This window comes from Crassostrea angulata, chromosome 8 (assembly GCF_025612915.1).
Source record: "Crassostrea angulata isolate pt1a10 chromosome 8, ASM2561291v2, whole genome shotgun sequence".
In the NCBI taxonomy this organism is placed as follows: domain Eukaryota; kingdom Metazoa; phylum Mollusca; class Bivalvia; order Ostreida; family Ostreidae; genus Magallana; species Magallana angulata.
Window position 1 is genome coordinate 57,917,229 of NC_069118.1, and position 16,506 is coordinate 57,933,734.

A 16,506-nucleotide genomic window follows, 5' to 3' on the forward strand; every position below is an offset into this window, starting at 1 on the left:
TTTGTTGGTTTTTCTGCGTTTAAAGTGTGTTATTAACCTATTGCTGCACTTTTCCTGATGAATTTGTTTCTTCCTGCTACATTTTAAATAATTCATTTATTGTATAGCATACTACAAACAACCAATATTTTATTATCGCTGTCGCTACTAGAATGGTCTTGTCAGTTTCCGTAACTTGACGTAAACAGGAAAGGTCTGTTGCCAGTTTCCCTATTAAAACCAACGATTTACTGTTCTGATAGAACAGTGTGCTCTATGATACTTAATTAAGAACGTGATATATACGAGATCGTTATGTTGTAAAAGCTTTGCTGTGAGTTTGTGTCTCGTTTTAATAGTTTCTGGACGAGTGATTAGTAAAAGCAATCATGAATTCTAAGAAGGAACGTTTGGTGTATCAGCCATGGATTTTTCAGTGTTGTGCCTTAAAGTTAGACTAAATAAAATGGCTTTTGCGTGGAAAATGTAAGGTACTATATAGCTAGAGTGACACTTGTGTATTAGGTTTTCCGTTTTAGATTAATTTGCATACACATAGTGATATCATAAAGTCAAATTACCGTCAAATAAAATAAATATATTAATTGCAAGTTGTGTTGCTGTCTTATAATAATTTCAATGTTGTTTAATTGTTACATCGTAATGTCTTTATTTAAATTCTCTATGCATTGTTTGCTAGTTGACATCAGTGATAATATTTTTTTCCTGATTTCAGATTGAAAAGATAAGCAACCATGGACCATCGTCATTGTGCCCAAGATGTTTTACGGTGTCGTTTATGCAAAACACCAGCCCCTCCTATGTACTGTGACATTTGTCACATACATCTATGTAAAGGCTGCGTGGGGGAACATCTATCCAACCAACCTTTACAACACATTCCCCTAAATCGTGTGAACTTTACTGTGAACAGTGTGACAATCCCATTTGTGTGCTGTGTGCTTCATCTGAAGAGCATCAGTGTCATAAGTTTGTTGACTTGACGAATGCACTTGAAAGGCATACACAGATTTTACAACAAGATTTACATGAATTGGAAAATGTTATTTATCCGAAATATCAAGAAATTGCATCTTCCTTCCCGATCAAGATGGCTGATCTCAATGACAACTCAAAGAAACTGACGGAAGCTTTTGACAAACATGGAAAACAATTGCATATGGAGATAGATACCATTATTGCAAATTTAAAATTTGATCTTGAAGAAATGGATTTGAAATATATTACTTTCTTAAATGAACAGGAAAACGAAATTACTCGAAAGGTTTCTGAAATCACTCAGACCGTTGCTGACTTAAAGAAATTACTGAACACAAATGATTTCAGCCAGGTATCTGCGTACAAATCCATGAATGCTGAATTTAGAAAATTGCCTCCTCAAACTTCAGTTTCCCTACCAAGTTTTACTCCACAAACAATTAACAGATCTAGAGAACAAATTTATCAGCAGTTTGGCTTCATGTCAGAGTTAGTTATTAAAACAGAAGAACCAGATAGACTGCTAATTGATAAACCAAAAGTGATCTCAGTCACCAAAACCGAGTTCGGAGAAAGTAAAAAATTACACAGTGTGGCCTGTCTGAACCAGGAAGAAGTATGGGCATGTGGTCAGGATAATATGATGAGACTTTACAATCTCAAGGGAGAACTAGTAAAGGCAATCCATACCAAGTCCGGAAATAATCCAGAAAATGTAACAGTCACGAGAAATGGCGATCTGCTGTATACTGATGTAGATAAAAGAACCGTAAATATAGTGAAAAATTCACACATACAAAAACTAATACGATTAAGAGGATGGAGGCCCTGTGGTGTCACTAGCACATCCTCCTGCGATCTTCTAGTTGCCATGGACAGTGACGACTATAAACATACAAGAATTGTGCGTTACTCTGGTTCAATTCTGCTGAATTGTATTGAGATAGCCGACAATGGACAACCTCTCTTTTCATCCGGCCGTTACATTAGATACATCAACGAGAATAAAAACCACGATATATGTGTGTCCGACTGGTACGCCGGAGCAGTAGTGGTGGTTAATCAGGCCGGAAAACACCGGTTTACCTACACTGGTCCTGCAACTAAGACAAAGGGGTCGCTTTATCCGTACGGGATCACAACAGACAGCCAGAGTCGGATCCTGATAGCCGATGATAAAAACAACTGTATTCACATCATAGGACAAGACGGAAAGTTCCTCCGCTTTATTGACAACTGTGATTTACACAGTCCGTGGGGTTTGTGTGTGGACACGAACGATAACCTCTTTGTGGCAGAAAAGGAAGGTCAAATAAAGAAAATTCAATATTATATGTAAACAAACTCTCTGTCTATACTGTAAAAATAATGCAGTCTGCTGTATGATATATTATATATTGATCTGTTGCAATGCCATTTATTCTGATCTATTGTGAAACGTTTTGAATAGTGTTCTTAAAATAGATGAACCATAATTGTTGAGCAAATAAAATTATTCACCACCAAAAAAAAGTTGTTTGATGGAATGTGTCCTCCGGTAAATACACCGCAAAATATCGGAACATACATGCAATATGTACATAAAAATGAAACAATGCGTTAAATCATAATCATAAGAGAGAAAGAGTACCAGAAAAGATTCTGATGATTAAAATTTTGCATATTTCTCAATAAATCACTATAAATGTAATATGTATTTTCATTTGAAAAAATATGATACAATAAGGTTTTTAAAATTCACTTCACAAGTAATACTTGTTTAGATCTATTATGGATCATTGTTTCAGTTTTATAGATATAAGGCAATTAAATGTAAATAAATCATCTAAAAATATTTTTTACTGACCAAAACATATCATGCAAGGACTCTCAATGTACCCTAAGAAGCAGACGCTTAGTAAATTAATTCTCGGTCTTGCATATCATCTGATGTTTGTTTCATCAAATGTTGTAAGCCGAGTCTAACCGTAAATGTTTGACTATTGTGAATGTTTCAACTTGATACATGTGTAACAGGTTCGATAATAGGATGCGTCTTTATGCTACACTATAGTGAGGTAATTTTACATTTTACGTCTACTTTACGTCTAGGCGAAGGCTTGGGTGTAAACATGAAATTAGCCTACATATCAGAAAACGGTGACAGTTTCATTCATACAGTTTTTATCATTCAATATACTTCATTATACAACTTTTATCCAAATGAAGAGTTTCATTAAAAAAAACCCTACGAAATAATTTTAAAAAATCTAATCAGTTTGATGCTATTACAGTTTTTGAGAAATTCTACGACTGATTTTTGTTGATAACGCGCAATGAAACCTCTGTGAACGCGCTGTGCTGTATTGTCATTGTGTCTTTTACAAATTAACAATTCTAAATTATTGATAAGTCATATGACTCTTTGACAATTTATAATTGCTAATTATTAAAAGACAATGGATTTAAACCAGTGAGATTACTTGAAACAATTTGAAATCCTAATAAGCTTCATTTAAGTTTTGATCCATCTTATTGCATCGACTAAATTAAGCCTACAACTTACGATTTTTGATTCAACGAGTCCTTACTTAATACTTTATTTTCTCGCAGATGGTCTTTTTTGTATAATATAGGCTTTTAAAGCTAAAAACTTGTCTCATCTTGACTACTTTTGCCGTAAAACATCTGTTTGGGGAAAGGCTATATCATTGATAAACTAAGGTTATTTTTTTTAAAGCTGCAAATACATATAGAATTTTTATATTATTCAGGCTCAAAATTCGAGTACGTTTTAATAAACTTTGTCCTTGATTATATTCGAGTTGTTAAACAGATCATAAAATAGCATTTTAAAGGTTAGATAATTGAATGAATTACAATATTTAAGATGAACAAATTGTTTTAAGGGTATTTTTTTTATTCTATCGTGTTTTATGAATGCAATTGATTTATAACGTGTGTTTGAAAAAAACCCGAAGAATTTACTTAAGTCGAAGGTGTTAATTCTTCCTTTGTGTCATTTTGCAAAAAATATACTTTGTTCATGATATCATTTGGAATTTCAAAAATATAAAAACACAACTGCCATGAAGAAAAATATCGAAACAAAGTGTATTAAAAAAATGACAAAGTTTAAATCGAATACTAGTTGTTCTAAATCTCATGAGTTTAAAATATGTAATTTGATAAATGTAACGGATATATCATAAATGCAATGTAAATATTTGTTTTTAAAAACATAATAACTGAACGGTTGCGAACACTAAAAAATGTTTTAAAGTGTTATATATGGCTTTGTTGACTTACAAAATTTTTACCTTTGATTATATTCAAATCTCAAAGTGCGTTTAACGATTGTTGACCCTGTTTTAAAAGTTCGGTTTTTTATGACATATATATATATATATATATATATATATATATATATATATATATATATATATATATATATATATATATATATATATATATATATATATCAAGTTCTGCTATTTAAAACTTTTCATTGTCATTGACTATTCTTTTGGTAGTCAGTGGCTTATTCTTTTGGTGACCGTTGGCTTATTTTTTTATTATTATATATTTTACAACACCTACTGATTTTAACCATCTGGTAGCTTTATTAAGGTTTAATTTTATTGAAATAATTACCCACGTGCAAGTTCTAGACATTAAAATGATTCACACATAATGGTACATGTATATATTTTGGGATTAATTGATAACAGCAATTAGAGTCGATATCTTGCACCGAAAATGACAAAAATCTCCAAATTTGTAGATATAATGCACTTTGACATGACAGTGATAATTCAAGACAAGATCTGGGTTTAAAGTAACATATTGAAGTAGAAACATGTACATGATTTGATATGTTGCTCTTTATTACTGAATGTAAATTGTTATACTTTCAATTTTGGTTTTGAATGGAGACATAATAAGATTTCGAACAGTAATAAGACACTCTTGTAGTTTCACCTTGTACTTTTAAAGCTAACCGCTACCTTCGAATGTACATCCCTACGAACCTGTATATTAGCATTTGTTTAATATCTATTTACGCAATATAACTTGCTACCAATGAAATTATGTCCTCATGAACCCGGTACTTGGTATTTAGGCTACCAACAAAATGTGACCCTCAAGGGCTTAAAACGATCACACAGATTAATATCCATATTACTAAGTCGTGTTTGTATCTTATATGAAAATAGTGTTTGCGTGAGAGCTCCAAACGTAGTTATTTTTGCGAAAAGTGACAATTTGAATTTTCACGTGTGAAAATTTTGACGAGAATAGGAAAATTGTCATTGTAGTTAAAATAAACCCGTTGTCAGAATTACAGGAAACACAATTGGATTTAAAGTTACATAGGGAAGTATAATTATAAACATAATCTAACAAGTTGCCCGAAACATTCATTACTGATTGTACTTGTTAACGTATAACTTTATAGTTAAATGATAAAACTTTACTTTCATCAAATTTGTTCATATGGAACAAAAGATTTGCATTGTGACAATGGACAGACTGTCACCATACCCCAAGTAGTGAGAACAACATGCCACTCCTCTCTCCTACAAATGTACAGTTCATACTGCTCTGAAACAGGTTTTGTTCCTTTGTCAGATTCTACTCTCTACAAAATTCTGTCTACATGCTCTGCAAGTAAGAGAACCAACCTAACAGGTCTAGACAACATTGCCACTGATGGTGCTGCAGCTGTAGATGACCTAATAAAAATGTGTGACCAATTAAAAGGATTAGTATCTGAAACAAATACAGTTGCCAATCTCACCACTGCCTTAAAATCCCTAAAGATGTACCTCAAGTCAGAATATAAATTTAGCGTGGGACTATCTAGTGGATGCCAAGATCATTGTTTGAAGTTTGCTTTGAGTCACCCAACCAATGTGCTGTTGCAGGAAGAATGTGATCATTCCCATGAAGAAATTTGTGGAAAATGCAACATCATCAATGAAATAAACAGTGCCTTGTTTAATGAAATCCAAAATATCAGAAGTGAGTAATTTTTTTTGGCAGAGCAATATTTCAATTTTTTTAACAATTTTTTAGAATTAGAGCTTAGCTATTTTATATTCGCAACAAAGCACTTCATTTAACATGTATTTTAACATTCCCATTTTTTGTTCACAGCATCTGACGTAGCAGAAGAGTTAGCATAAACAGCAGAGAAAGCTCTTGAGAAAATATCAGATTGGAAAGCCCACATACTAAGGACTCAGAACCAAGAAGAGGGTAGATATAGAGCATTAGAAGAGCTGCAGCCACACCAACTTCTGATTATTATGGACTGGGCAATGAAGTTCCTTCCTGCACTTTATAGAGAAAAGCAGTCAGATTTTTTTGGACAAAAAGGCATGAGCTGGCATGTTTCTGTTGCTATATTTAGAGCAGAAGATGGATCTTTGAAGGTACCTTTCAAGATATTATTCAGACAATGTCACACATTTTTAATATATCAATGATATAAAGATTGAAAACTCTATATACACAAGATATACATAAGACATTGACTAATTGGACGCATTTGAATAAGATGGAATTAGATTGTCTTTTAATTTGATAGAGAGAAAACAATCTGTAGTAGTATACAGCATATTGATTATGCATGTATAGGTATGAAAATGATAAATCCAACTTTGCATTTATAGCACAAGACATTCAATCACATTTTTGGAGCAGTGAGGCAAGATTGGTTTGCTGTTGCATCAGCCATCGAGCACATCCTAAAGAGTATAAGAGTACAAATGCCTGGAATTGAAGAAGTTTTTTTACGAAGTGACAATGCAGGTTGCTATCACTGTGGGTGCCTGTGGCTGAGCATGCATGGAATTAGTGAAAGAACAGGTGAGATTTCAATTGCCTGAAATGATTTTTCTTTATTGTTATATTTGGGTATAAAAGGAAACCATGATATTTTTTGTTGTTATAATTTAAACAAACATTGGTTTATGATTGCATCATAGATTTTTTTGGCAGAATTTGTGCCAATGATGAAAGTAGTGTTTATAAGGTTTTAATAACTTTTTTTCAGGTATCAGCATTGTACGCTATGACTTCAGTGAACCTCAGGCAGGAAAAAGTTATTGCGATGCCAAAATTGCCCATATGCGATCCAAATTAAGGATGTTTGTTTCATCTGGAGAAAATGTAACAACTCCATTTGACATGAAGAAGGCAATAATGGATGGAAGTGGTGTAGCAGGATGTCAATGTGCAGTTGTGGAAGTTGACAGGAAAAACCAGACAATGACTAGTCATTGCATCAAGGGAATCACCAACATTAATAATCTTGCCTTTGAAGGAGATGATATCATTGCCTGGCACAGTTTTAGTATTGGTATTGGTATCAAGATAAAAAGAGAAGATGTCTTGAAAAGTGAGCAGCTTGACACAGGACTCATCATACTGTCTGACTTTGAAGAACCATCAAAAAACTATGGTGTGATCTCTCACATAAAAAACTGTTCAGTTACACCAACCAGCATTTTCCACTGTTCCGAATCGGGCTGTAATCAGCAGTTTTCCTCATATCAAATACTTCAAGAGCATATTCTTCTGGATAGACATGTTCAAGAGAAAACATCAACTTATGATGCTCTACGACATCATTGGTCCGAGTTGTGTAATTCCAATTTGCTCATTTCTAAACAGCTGGTGCAAATAGGCAGAGATCACCATACCCTTGTAAAGAATTCATCAGTAGAGAAGCTTCAACAAGGATGGGCACTGAAAAAAACAAGGAAATTTGCACGCTTCTCTTCCAAAGTGAAAGATTTTCTCCATAGAGTTTTTCAAGAGGGCGAAGAATCAGGAAGGAAAGCAATTCCTGTTGAAGTATCTCAACGTATGAAATCATTGCGAAACAGCACTGGAGAGAAGTTTTTCAATCCCGATGAATGGCTGCAGCCTTCTCAGATTAACTCCTTTTTTTCAAGACTTTCTCTGAATGCAAAAGCCAGGAATATCAAGGATGAACCAGAAGAAGATGACCATCTGCGAGAAATACTGCAGTCAATATATGAGGAAGAAGAAAGAGACAGCATTAGAGATGCCATGACCTTAGAACTTGACAGTCCAATATGATTGTTTAAACTTGTACATGTAGAAATATTGGTGCTGTCTTTCAATGATTGTTGGTTTGTTTAGATAATGTCTGTATGTACATCTAACATGCATGGAATCATAAATGATATGTGGCAAAACCTAGGTGTATTTTTATATGTATTCTTTCAGCTTCTGTGGTTGTCATGGCAATAACAGTTGTGATAATGCATAGATATCCAAAAAGTAGATTTCAAAAGAAAGGAAATATACATGTGGGTTATTTTTTTGTATTAATTTTTATCAATTTTAAAGAATTCAAAATGAAAAAAAGCTAAACTTTAATTTGCTCACAGTCATAATTACTAGCTAATAGACTCTTTGTGATTTTGAAATATTCCTTGTTGAAACACATTAGCACAGGACTTTACTTTGATTTATATATAGATATACACGTGAAAAGTCATTTCTGCTTCAACTCTTTCTGTAGTCATTATGCTGCCATGGTAACAGGAATTTACAATTTATCTTAATTTTGAATTCTGAGGATTGGCATTCTCAATTCTATATATTTGAAATTAATGAATGTTTCGTTTAATATCTCAGTTTGATCTTTTAAATATTTGACAAAATTTTATTTTACTCAAATACAGATTGTGATGATATTTTTTGTTGCTAAGGTAAAAGAGTAATACTAAGATTCCAAATGCTTTAATTCAAGTTTAAGATGTGTATTTTCCTTGCTACTTGTATATGCTCAAAATTTTTAAAACTTGTGCGGCTAACTGAAATATGCTCCCAAAAAGTAAAAATTTAAGTTGTATTTTTTAAGGCAATTTTTTGGATATTTCGTTGCCATAGTAACAGTTTGATAGTTAATAAGTCACCAGTTTTATCTGTATTTTGTCATTTTTAGGATGTGTACTTTCTATCTTATATGCTCTATTTCTTTTTAAACTTGTATTTATTATTAGCAGTATGTCCACAAAATGTAACAATTTTTGGTTTTTTGATGAAAACGATATTTTGGGAAATTTTATTGACATGGTAACCAAATGCTTTTTAAAAACCCATCGGTTTTATCTAAAGTTTTAAATGTTCAAGGTGTATATGTAAAATTTGAATTTTCATGTAGTTTCATCGCCATGGTAACACAGTATGTATTTAAAAACCCATGAATTTTATCCTAAAAGTGTTTTGTAAGGGATGTGTACTTTTTATCCTCTGTGCTCAAAATTTTGGCACATGTGGCATTTTTACGTATTATGCCCTTGAAAATGATTAATTCTGAGGAAAAACCTTAATGAGGATTTCTTAAAAAACAACATGTCTTTAACTTATTTTTACCATTTGTTGGAAAGGTAGAATAATATTGTTATTATGATTAACAGTGAATATATTGGGCCATATTTACAAAAACAAAAATAAAATTTGTATAGTTTTGTTTAATTTTTTTTTAATTGCCTAAAGTAAGAGATTAATTCAAAATAGTATGTGTTTGGAGTTTGCAGGTACATTTACATGGTGCCACGTTACCATGGCAACAAAGGTTGAACAAAAAAATCATCATCTCCAATGATGTTCTGGTGGTCCATAAAACTTCATATTAAAATTTCATAGAAATCTGAGTTGGTCATGAATCACCCCCTGCCTGGTTCTTACAAATAGCTGTACTTAAAGTTCAAGCAAGCCCCCCAAAAACCCCCGTTAAAAAAATATTGGCCGTCTTTAACATTTAATTGTACCTTTGGCAACTCTATAAAGTGTGTAAAAGAGCGTAAATATATTGTATTGTCAATCCTTTTGTTACATAAAAAAAGAGAATTCGATTCGTTTATTGATATATTCAGATATAAGCTGATACTACCACTATGTATATTCAAGTGTGTTCAGAAACTCCGGATTTTGAATAAGATCAAAGAAACGACTTCTACTGCTAAAATTTACAATACAGGCAATCATCTCTTCGTCTGTTGTGAACACAAGACCGTCGAAATTCTTGCTGAACGGATATTTAATTGTTACAACTTAATTGTTAAAAAATGTTAGATTGCGCCTTTACTTCTTTCAATTTCGTAAACATTGTTGTAATCAGCTAGTGTATCATGTATATAAAAGCCTGGAAACACCTTTCCTCCATATCCAGTCTTTATTTCATCCGCTTCACGTCAAGCACGTGTGTTGTTGATTTTAAAGACGTATATAAGATTTTTTCTAATAAAAACCATAAGTTGCTTTGATATGAGTACTGAAATATATATCTTAAGGCACTACCCCCCCCCCCCCCCCCCAAAAAAAAAAAAACAAAACAAAAAAAAAACCAAAAAGAAAACCCCCAAAAAACAAAAACAAATAAAAAACAAAACAAAACAAAAAACCAACGAACATTCTTTCTATTTGCTCACATTAATTGAAGAATATGTAAATGCTTAAAACGTTTGTTTTATCGGAAGTTATTAAAACACAGTTTTTGTTAACAAACTAAATATAATTTTTATGACTACTTTGATAGCAAGTTATTGCCGCTACAGAACAGTACTAGTATTACAGAGGCCTTCTTTAGTTTTCATTGGTTGTTGTGCATTCTTGTAAACACAGTGTATTTATACATTTTATGAAATTGTTTCGATACCAATTATTAAATCAAACACAGCAAATAAAATGCAGATAAACATATTTAGATATTTATAAGGACAATTTTGGGTTTTTTTAATCGATTTTTTTTGTTCTTCGTTTTGTCAGTGCTTTTATGACGTCATGACAAAATGAGGTTTTGTAGGAATATGTTTAAAAAAAATGAAATAACGTTAAAAGTAAAACATGCTCGTTTTTGAGAACGTAACACAGAATAATGTTATTCACATGGTTAACCTTCTTAATTTTTTAATGAGTATGGTTTATTAATCTTTTGTAATACCCCAAATAGATAATAAAAATGTAATGTATTTTGATATTTTAAGATGACCCACACTAAAAACCTAACGAAATATATTTTTTAACATTCAAGGTGGAAAATTATAGTACTTATCACATACAATAGACTTGAGGAAAATCGCTACTGAGTACTTTTTGAATAATAATTACTTTTACGTGTGGAAAATGACAATTTTTATATTATCCTATTGTAAATACAGTAAAACTCGGTTAAAGCGAAGTCCCAGGGCCCAATGGAATTATTTTGTTATATCCGTAATTCGCTATATCCGTATAACGAATTCGTAATAATATTTATAGCGAATTCGCTATATACATGTTTTTTTTCCCACCAGACTGTATCTTTTGCTATAATTTGATACCTTTAATAAACGGATTTTTGAGTTGAAAAAATATATGGAAATAATTCATTCAAACTATTATGTTAATTGGTAGCGCAAACTTTTTTTAAATCGTTATTATTCACCTCTATGGGACTCAAAATCAGTTCGCTATATCCGTAAATTCGTTATATCCGAATTCGTTATAAACGTAAAATTTTGCAAAGATTTGTTAAGCATTTTACCGGGGACTAGAACAAACTTCGCTATATCCGAGAATTCGCTATATCCGTGTTCGTACTAAACGATTTTTAATGTATACCTGTATTTTGGAATGGTCCCTAAAAAGAACAAGATTTAACAAGATTTTCTAGAAACATCGCAAATGTTCTGGAGTTGTATACATTATATATCGTTTAAAATAAAGATTTGCCATTGTAGTTTTAAAGTAACAATCCCAAATTGGCATACTTAGACAATCAATATAAGGCACTTCAAGGTAATATATTCATTCATTTATTAAAAACATTACGCAAAGCATGACATTAATAACTTAATTAATGCATTACTAATGAGGAATTTTCACAATATCTGAAACGTTCCCATGCCTGAAGCAGCATTTTTTTTTCTAATAACAAAAGTTAACCAGTAATTTAAACAAAAAATAATACAATGTATACGCCTAGACCTTTTAACAGCCTACAGATTGAAACATTCATTAACATACAAATATTGCGCGTTTGAACACTATTTTCAGAAAATAGCGCTTGGTGTCATGTCAAGCATTTTAAGGAAATCAAAAGTTCTGTTCTTGTTTTCCCTCAATCTTAATTTGGAATCGGAAGTATTAGGACAAAATGCAGATTTGTCTACCTCTGTTAGTGATAGTCAGTATTCTGTATGCAGTGTACGGATGTGATCCCCTCATACAGAGTGACCAATCGTTGTATTGCGATGCACAGTTTGGTAAGTGATCCCTTTTTTATACCGACTATTGAAAAGTAATGCATTGTAAGATGTAAAATCGAAAATACAGCAATGAGGTGTATCTTTTTTTTTGTTTTAACTTTAAAATTTTTTTATAGATAAGAGAAACCTGAAATGAGAAGAATTATAAAACATATATCAATCAAATTGAGTTTTTTATGTTCAAAACGGGAATATTTTGATATATTTAAAATAACTTCATTGACTCTAGCGCATATTTTATTTTATGAAAAAAATTGAATATATTGGAAATTTACATTTAAATTGTGGTACTTAATTTGGTATTACTGTTGGCTGATAAAATAAACGTACTTTTTATTCGTTTGAGTTATTGACCTCCTATTTGGACACGATGGCACATTCTAAAAAAGAGTTTGTGAAAAGGATATGAATAATTACATATATAGACGCATTTTCATTCTGCATGTACATGCATTCTCAAAACAAAATTATTCATATAAAGTCAAAAATAAAAAACCTCACAAAAGCAGCACAGACACCTTCAAGTAGAACGAGTATCGCAGTATGACACAATCCGGATTTTTCAATATCAGTTTGACTTTTACATTATGTTTTTATACATCTAGTGTTGATTTTACTATGCTTCTCTTATGGAAACAACGTCAAAAATAAGCAATTAGAACGGCGTTGTGTCCACTGAATAAGAAATAGAAATGATTAAAGCTAAACAAATCCCTCAGTTATAAATACAGAAAAATGGAAATTCTCGGGTTAAAAAAAAGCACTGATTAACCAGGAACTAAGGCATGCTTTATAACAATAGATTTAAGACCTACATGTATTTTTAGCTAGCAATTTGAAGCTCGCTAAAGGGGATTGAATTTAAACGACAAGTTAAATCATTCCTAACCTTTGAGTATTTATTAAGTGTATCAAATCATTAGTATATTCACAGCGTAACGATCCATTTCTCTACATAAATGTACGATTAACAATTACATGTCTTTGATAGGCATTGCAGGAAAATGAGTAAAGGTTTGGACTATCGTTAACTGCAAGCATCACTATAATCCCAAATACAATATTCACCAATTTTAATTATGAGCAAGCCCTTAATTCAGAAATATCAATGTGTATTGTTGTTGTTTTGAATGACAAGTGGGTGACCCTCTTTTTTCCTGTTTTTCTTAAAGTTATATGAGCTGTATTTTTTAGAATTTTATTTTGCTGCAAAAACCTGCTAGTATGATAAATCTGCATGTAATTTAAACTATTATGGTAAATAAAACTTGAAAAAACCAACGACTTTTGACAGAAGAAAGATTTCTCTTCTGAAGAATATATAGCGGATCAAATTTTGTACAGGACGACAATAAATCAATTTAAATTTGCTCCAATAATACTTCTAAACGGCATTTCCTACGAAATATGGCTAACAGAAATTAAAAACAAACATTATATCTTTTGTCATTTTAGTAGAAAATGACATTTTCGTAAAAAAATATTTCAACATGAAAATGCAGCTCATATTGCTTTAAGCTTAAACTAATTAAATTTTAGAGACAGAGGCAATTTGGTATCTAATGTTTAAAAGATTCTAACATTGTTGACAGACTAAAGCACTATCCTATAAGGAAATGTGATTATTGGGTCTACTTGCTTTGGATCTTATAGCGTGAGAAGCAATCCATCAAACATATCATTTATTTTACCACATCCTTTTGTCAAGATATTATTCTATATAATATTTACTATCAATAAAAGTTTAAGTCCATGAATTTAGTGAAAATTGCCAAATAGCCCATGAATCTATTTTTTGGTGATGTATTCTGATATATAAGGCCCAATGAATGTACAACTTGCTCAAAAAATTGATGTGATACGGTTTAAACAAAAGCGTTTACTCTGTTTTGTTCATTAAAGTCTTATTTATCAATAAGTTATAATTGATTTAATAAAGATGGACGTTTTGCCATCATTTTTAATAAGTTCTTTTATTTTTAATTTTTGAGTTTTAGGAATAAGTTGAAAAAATATATTATAAAAATCCACTTTTCCATAAAAAATATGCAAGATAAAAAAATGGCAGAAAAGGAAACATGTCAACAATACGTGTTTATTGCAATATGTTACTTTATCATTGAATCTTGTAGTATTTGTTGGAATTGTTAAATACGTAATGGTGACAAGAGATGAAGCGATAGTTCGAATTAGAGTGACGTCAAATTTGAAAGTAAGTTTGTTTGTTGACTCTTTTTTGAAAATATCTATCTATCTATCTATCTATCTATCTATCTATCTATCTATCTATCTATCTATCTATCTATCTATCTATCTATCTATCTATCTATCTCTATCTCTCTATCTATCTATCTATCTATCTATCTATCTATCTATCTATCTATCTATCTATGTATCTATCTATCTATCTATCTATCTATCTATCTATCCATCTATCCATCTATCTCTCTATCTCTCTATCTCTCTATCTATCTATCTATCTACATGTTCAGGGACAGATTGGTTACTCTGGAAAAACAGTGACAGTATTTGGATATGGATTGTTAGACTCGTGTGGACTTGTTTTTTTTAAAGTAAACAAAAAATATATCCTAACCAGCAAGTACTCTATAGTAGTAATTACCTCAAAAAAAATTTTGAAATTATAAACCATTTACTCTTTTTAAAAAAGATATGTATTTAATAAAAAGCGTAATTAAGTAAATGAAAAGGAACACACTAAGAAATAGACACAAAACCTCAATTTTTTCCATGGTTTTTTTATGTCCTTTTTTTCAGTAAGCAAGTACAGTACGCCAAACAGAATGATGCTAGGTACTTATTATGAGCCAACAACAGCTAATCTGAATAGATTTAAGAAATATGACTGCTCCTGCAAGGTAAGACATACAACCGTTTGAATGTATAGTATACATTTCTCACTATTAATTTCCAATAAATTTAAATCCGTGAGACAATTTTGTATCAAACTAAAATGTGAAAAACATATGATTTAATATTTGAAAATATGAATGGATAAATGTCGATCAAGAAAATAACTCAAATATTTGGAATTTTTAAAGATTTATATTTAAACATTTTGTAAAACCCTTTTTTAAGGTCGAGGTTAATATTCCGGAACAGCCTTTCTTTGGAGAACCTGCTCCCATTGGAGACAAATGCCTGATCACTGAGCGTGAATACAACTCAGTCATTTTGACGAGGGCTACTGCGCCCGACGACAATCCAACAGTTATTGACCGAGGTCACCTTGTCTATGGGTTGCTCCTACTACACCGTGTCCTCAATAATCAGACCGATAATATCAGACTCGTAGAATATTATTTCACACGAATTAAAAGGATCTCTTGAAATAATTACTCTTATAATACCACTGTTTTTGCCTGTGATAAATGTAACACTATGAGTCGATTTTGTAAAAGATAGTAAAATTCATTTCCTCAATTAAACCTTACCCTAACCCTAACCCTGATTATTTAAACTTTGATAGTACAATTGTTTTAAATAATAAGGAATCATTCTTTGAATATTATGAGATGACCAAGTACGGTCGGGCGTGATTCAATCTATCATAAAGCCCTTTGAGCTTTGTTTAATTTGATAACGGTATTTAATTACCTTGTAATACTTGATATTGATTCCTTATTCCTTAAACTTTTTTAGGTCCTAACTTATAGTTCTCAGATAAAACATACTGAGAATGCCATTATTAAACAATGTGCTCTCTATTTTATCTTTTAAAGATATGTGAAATCAAACAGCCCAGTATCTTCATAATTTATTTTGAAGTTTGGTATTCATGTATCATTTTGTTTAAAGTTTAGCAGCACTCGATTGAACAATGTTTTAAAAATTTACATGTACTAGTTCATCGTTGGATATGTGTTTCTTCTTCTTCTCTCTCTCTCTCTCTCTCATATACTATGATAAGTAATTGAGAATAAAGACAATTTATTGATATCATTAGTGTCTTTTTTCGTTAAAAAAGTGAACAATCTTCATATTTTGTTTGTTTTGACTTTGTTTGCCACATAAAAGTATGGATACTGCTTTGATATCAAACACCGAGTATTGGTTTTTATTACAAAAATTTCATGTAAACAAGCATCATAAGCATGAGGTATTTTAATTAACACAAATCTTGTTGTCATAACATTTTATGTGTATGTAACTTCATACCAAGAGGAACACGTTCAAAAGTATATTGTTCAGAATGTAGGAATTATCTTTGTTTTGTCGTGCTATTGTGTTAATT

General features: G+C 31.4%; 1 protein-coding gene, 1 long non-coding RNA gene and 1 pseudogene across 2 annotated transcripts; all 3 read left to right on the plus strand.

Annotated features, from left to right (window-relative positions):
- The first annotated feature begins 259 nt into the window (after window positions 1-259).
- On the plus strand, window positions 260-2,377 carry LOC128159793 (uncharacterized; annotated as a pseudogene).
- A 3,776-nt stretch (window positions 2,378-6,153) lies between these two features.
- Window positions 6,154-8,547, plus strand: LOC128159798 (uncharacterized). Its single transcript, XM_052823000.1, has 3 exons — window positions 6,154-6,395; window positions 6,636-6,831; window positions 7,019-8,547. The coding sequence occupies exons 1-3, from the start codon at window positions 6,270-6,272 to the stop codon at window positions 8,068-8,070; spliced, it is 1,374 nt and encodes a 457-aa protein (XP_052678960.1). The 5' UTR covers window positions 6,154-6,269; the 3' UTR covers window positions 8,071-8,547.
- Window positions 8,548-12,128: 3,581 nt separating this feature from the next.
- On the plus strand, window positions 12,129-15,594 carry LOC128159822 (uncharacterized). Its single transcript, XR_008240186.1, has 4 exons — window positions 12,129-12,248; window positions 14,384-14,463; window positions 15,030-15,130; window positions 15,351-15,594. It is a non-coding gene; the product is annotated as an uncharacterized LOC128159822 (long non-coding RNA).
- The last annotated feature ends 912 nt before the right edge of the window (window positions 15,595-16,506 follow it).

What these genes read in the sequence shown, in the direction of transcription:
- LOC128159798 (XM_052823000.1), top strand. Translation starts at nt 6,270, where the DNA reads ATGGACTGGGCAATGAAGTTCCTTCCTGCACTTTATAGAGAAAAGCAG. An exon ending in CAGAAGATGGATCTTTGAAG is followed by an intron (nt 6,396 to 6,635) that starts GTACCTTTCAAG and finishes TTGCATTTATAG; the next exon opens with CACAAGACATTCAATCACAT. An exon ending in TGGAATTAGTGAAAGAACAG is followed by an intron (nt 6,832 to 7,018) that starts GTGAGATTTCAA and finishes ACTTTTTTTCAG; the next exon opens with GTATCAGCATTGTACGCTAT.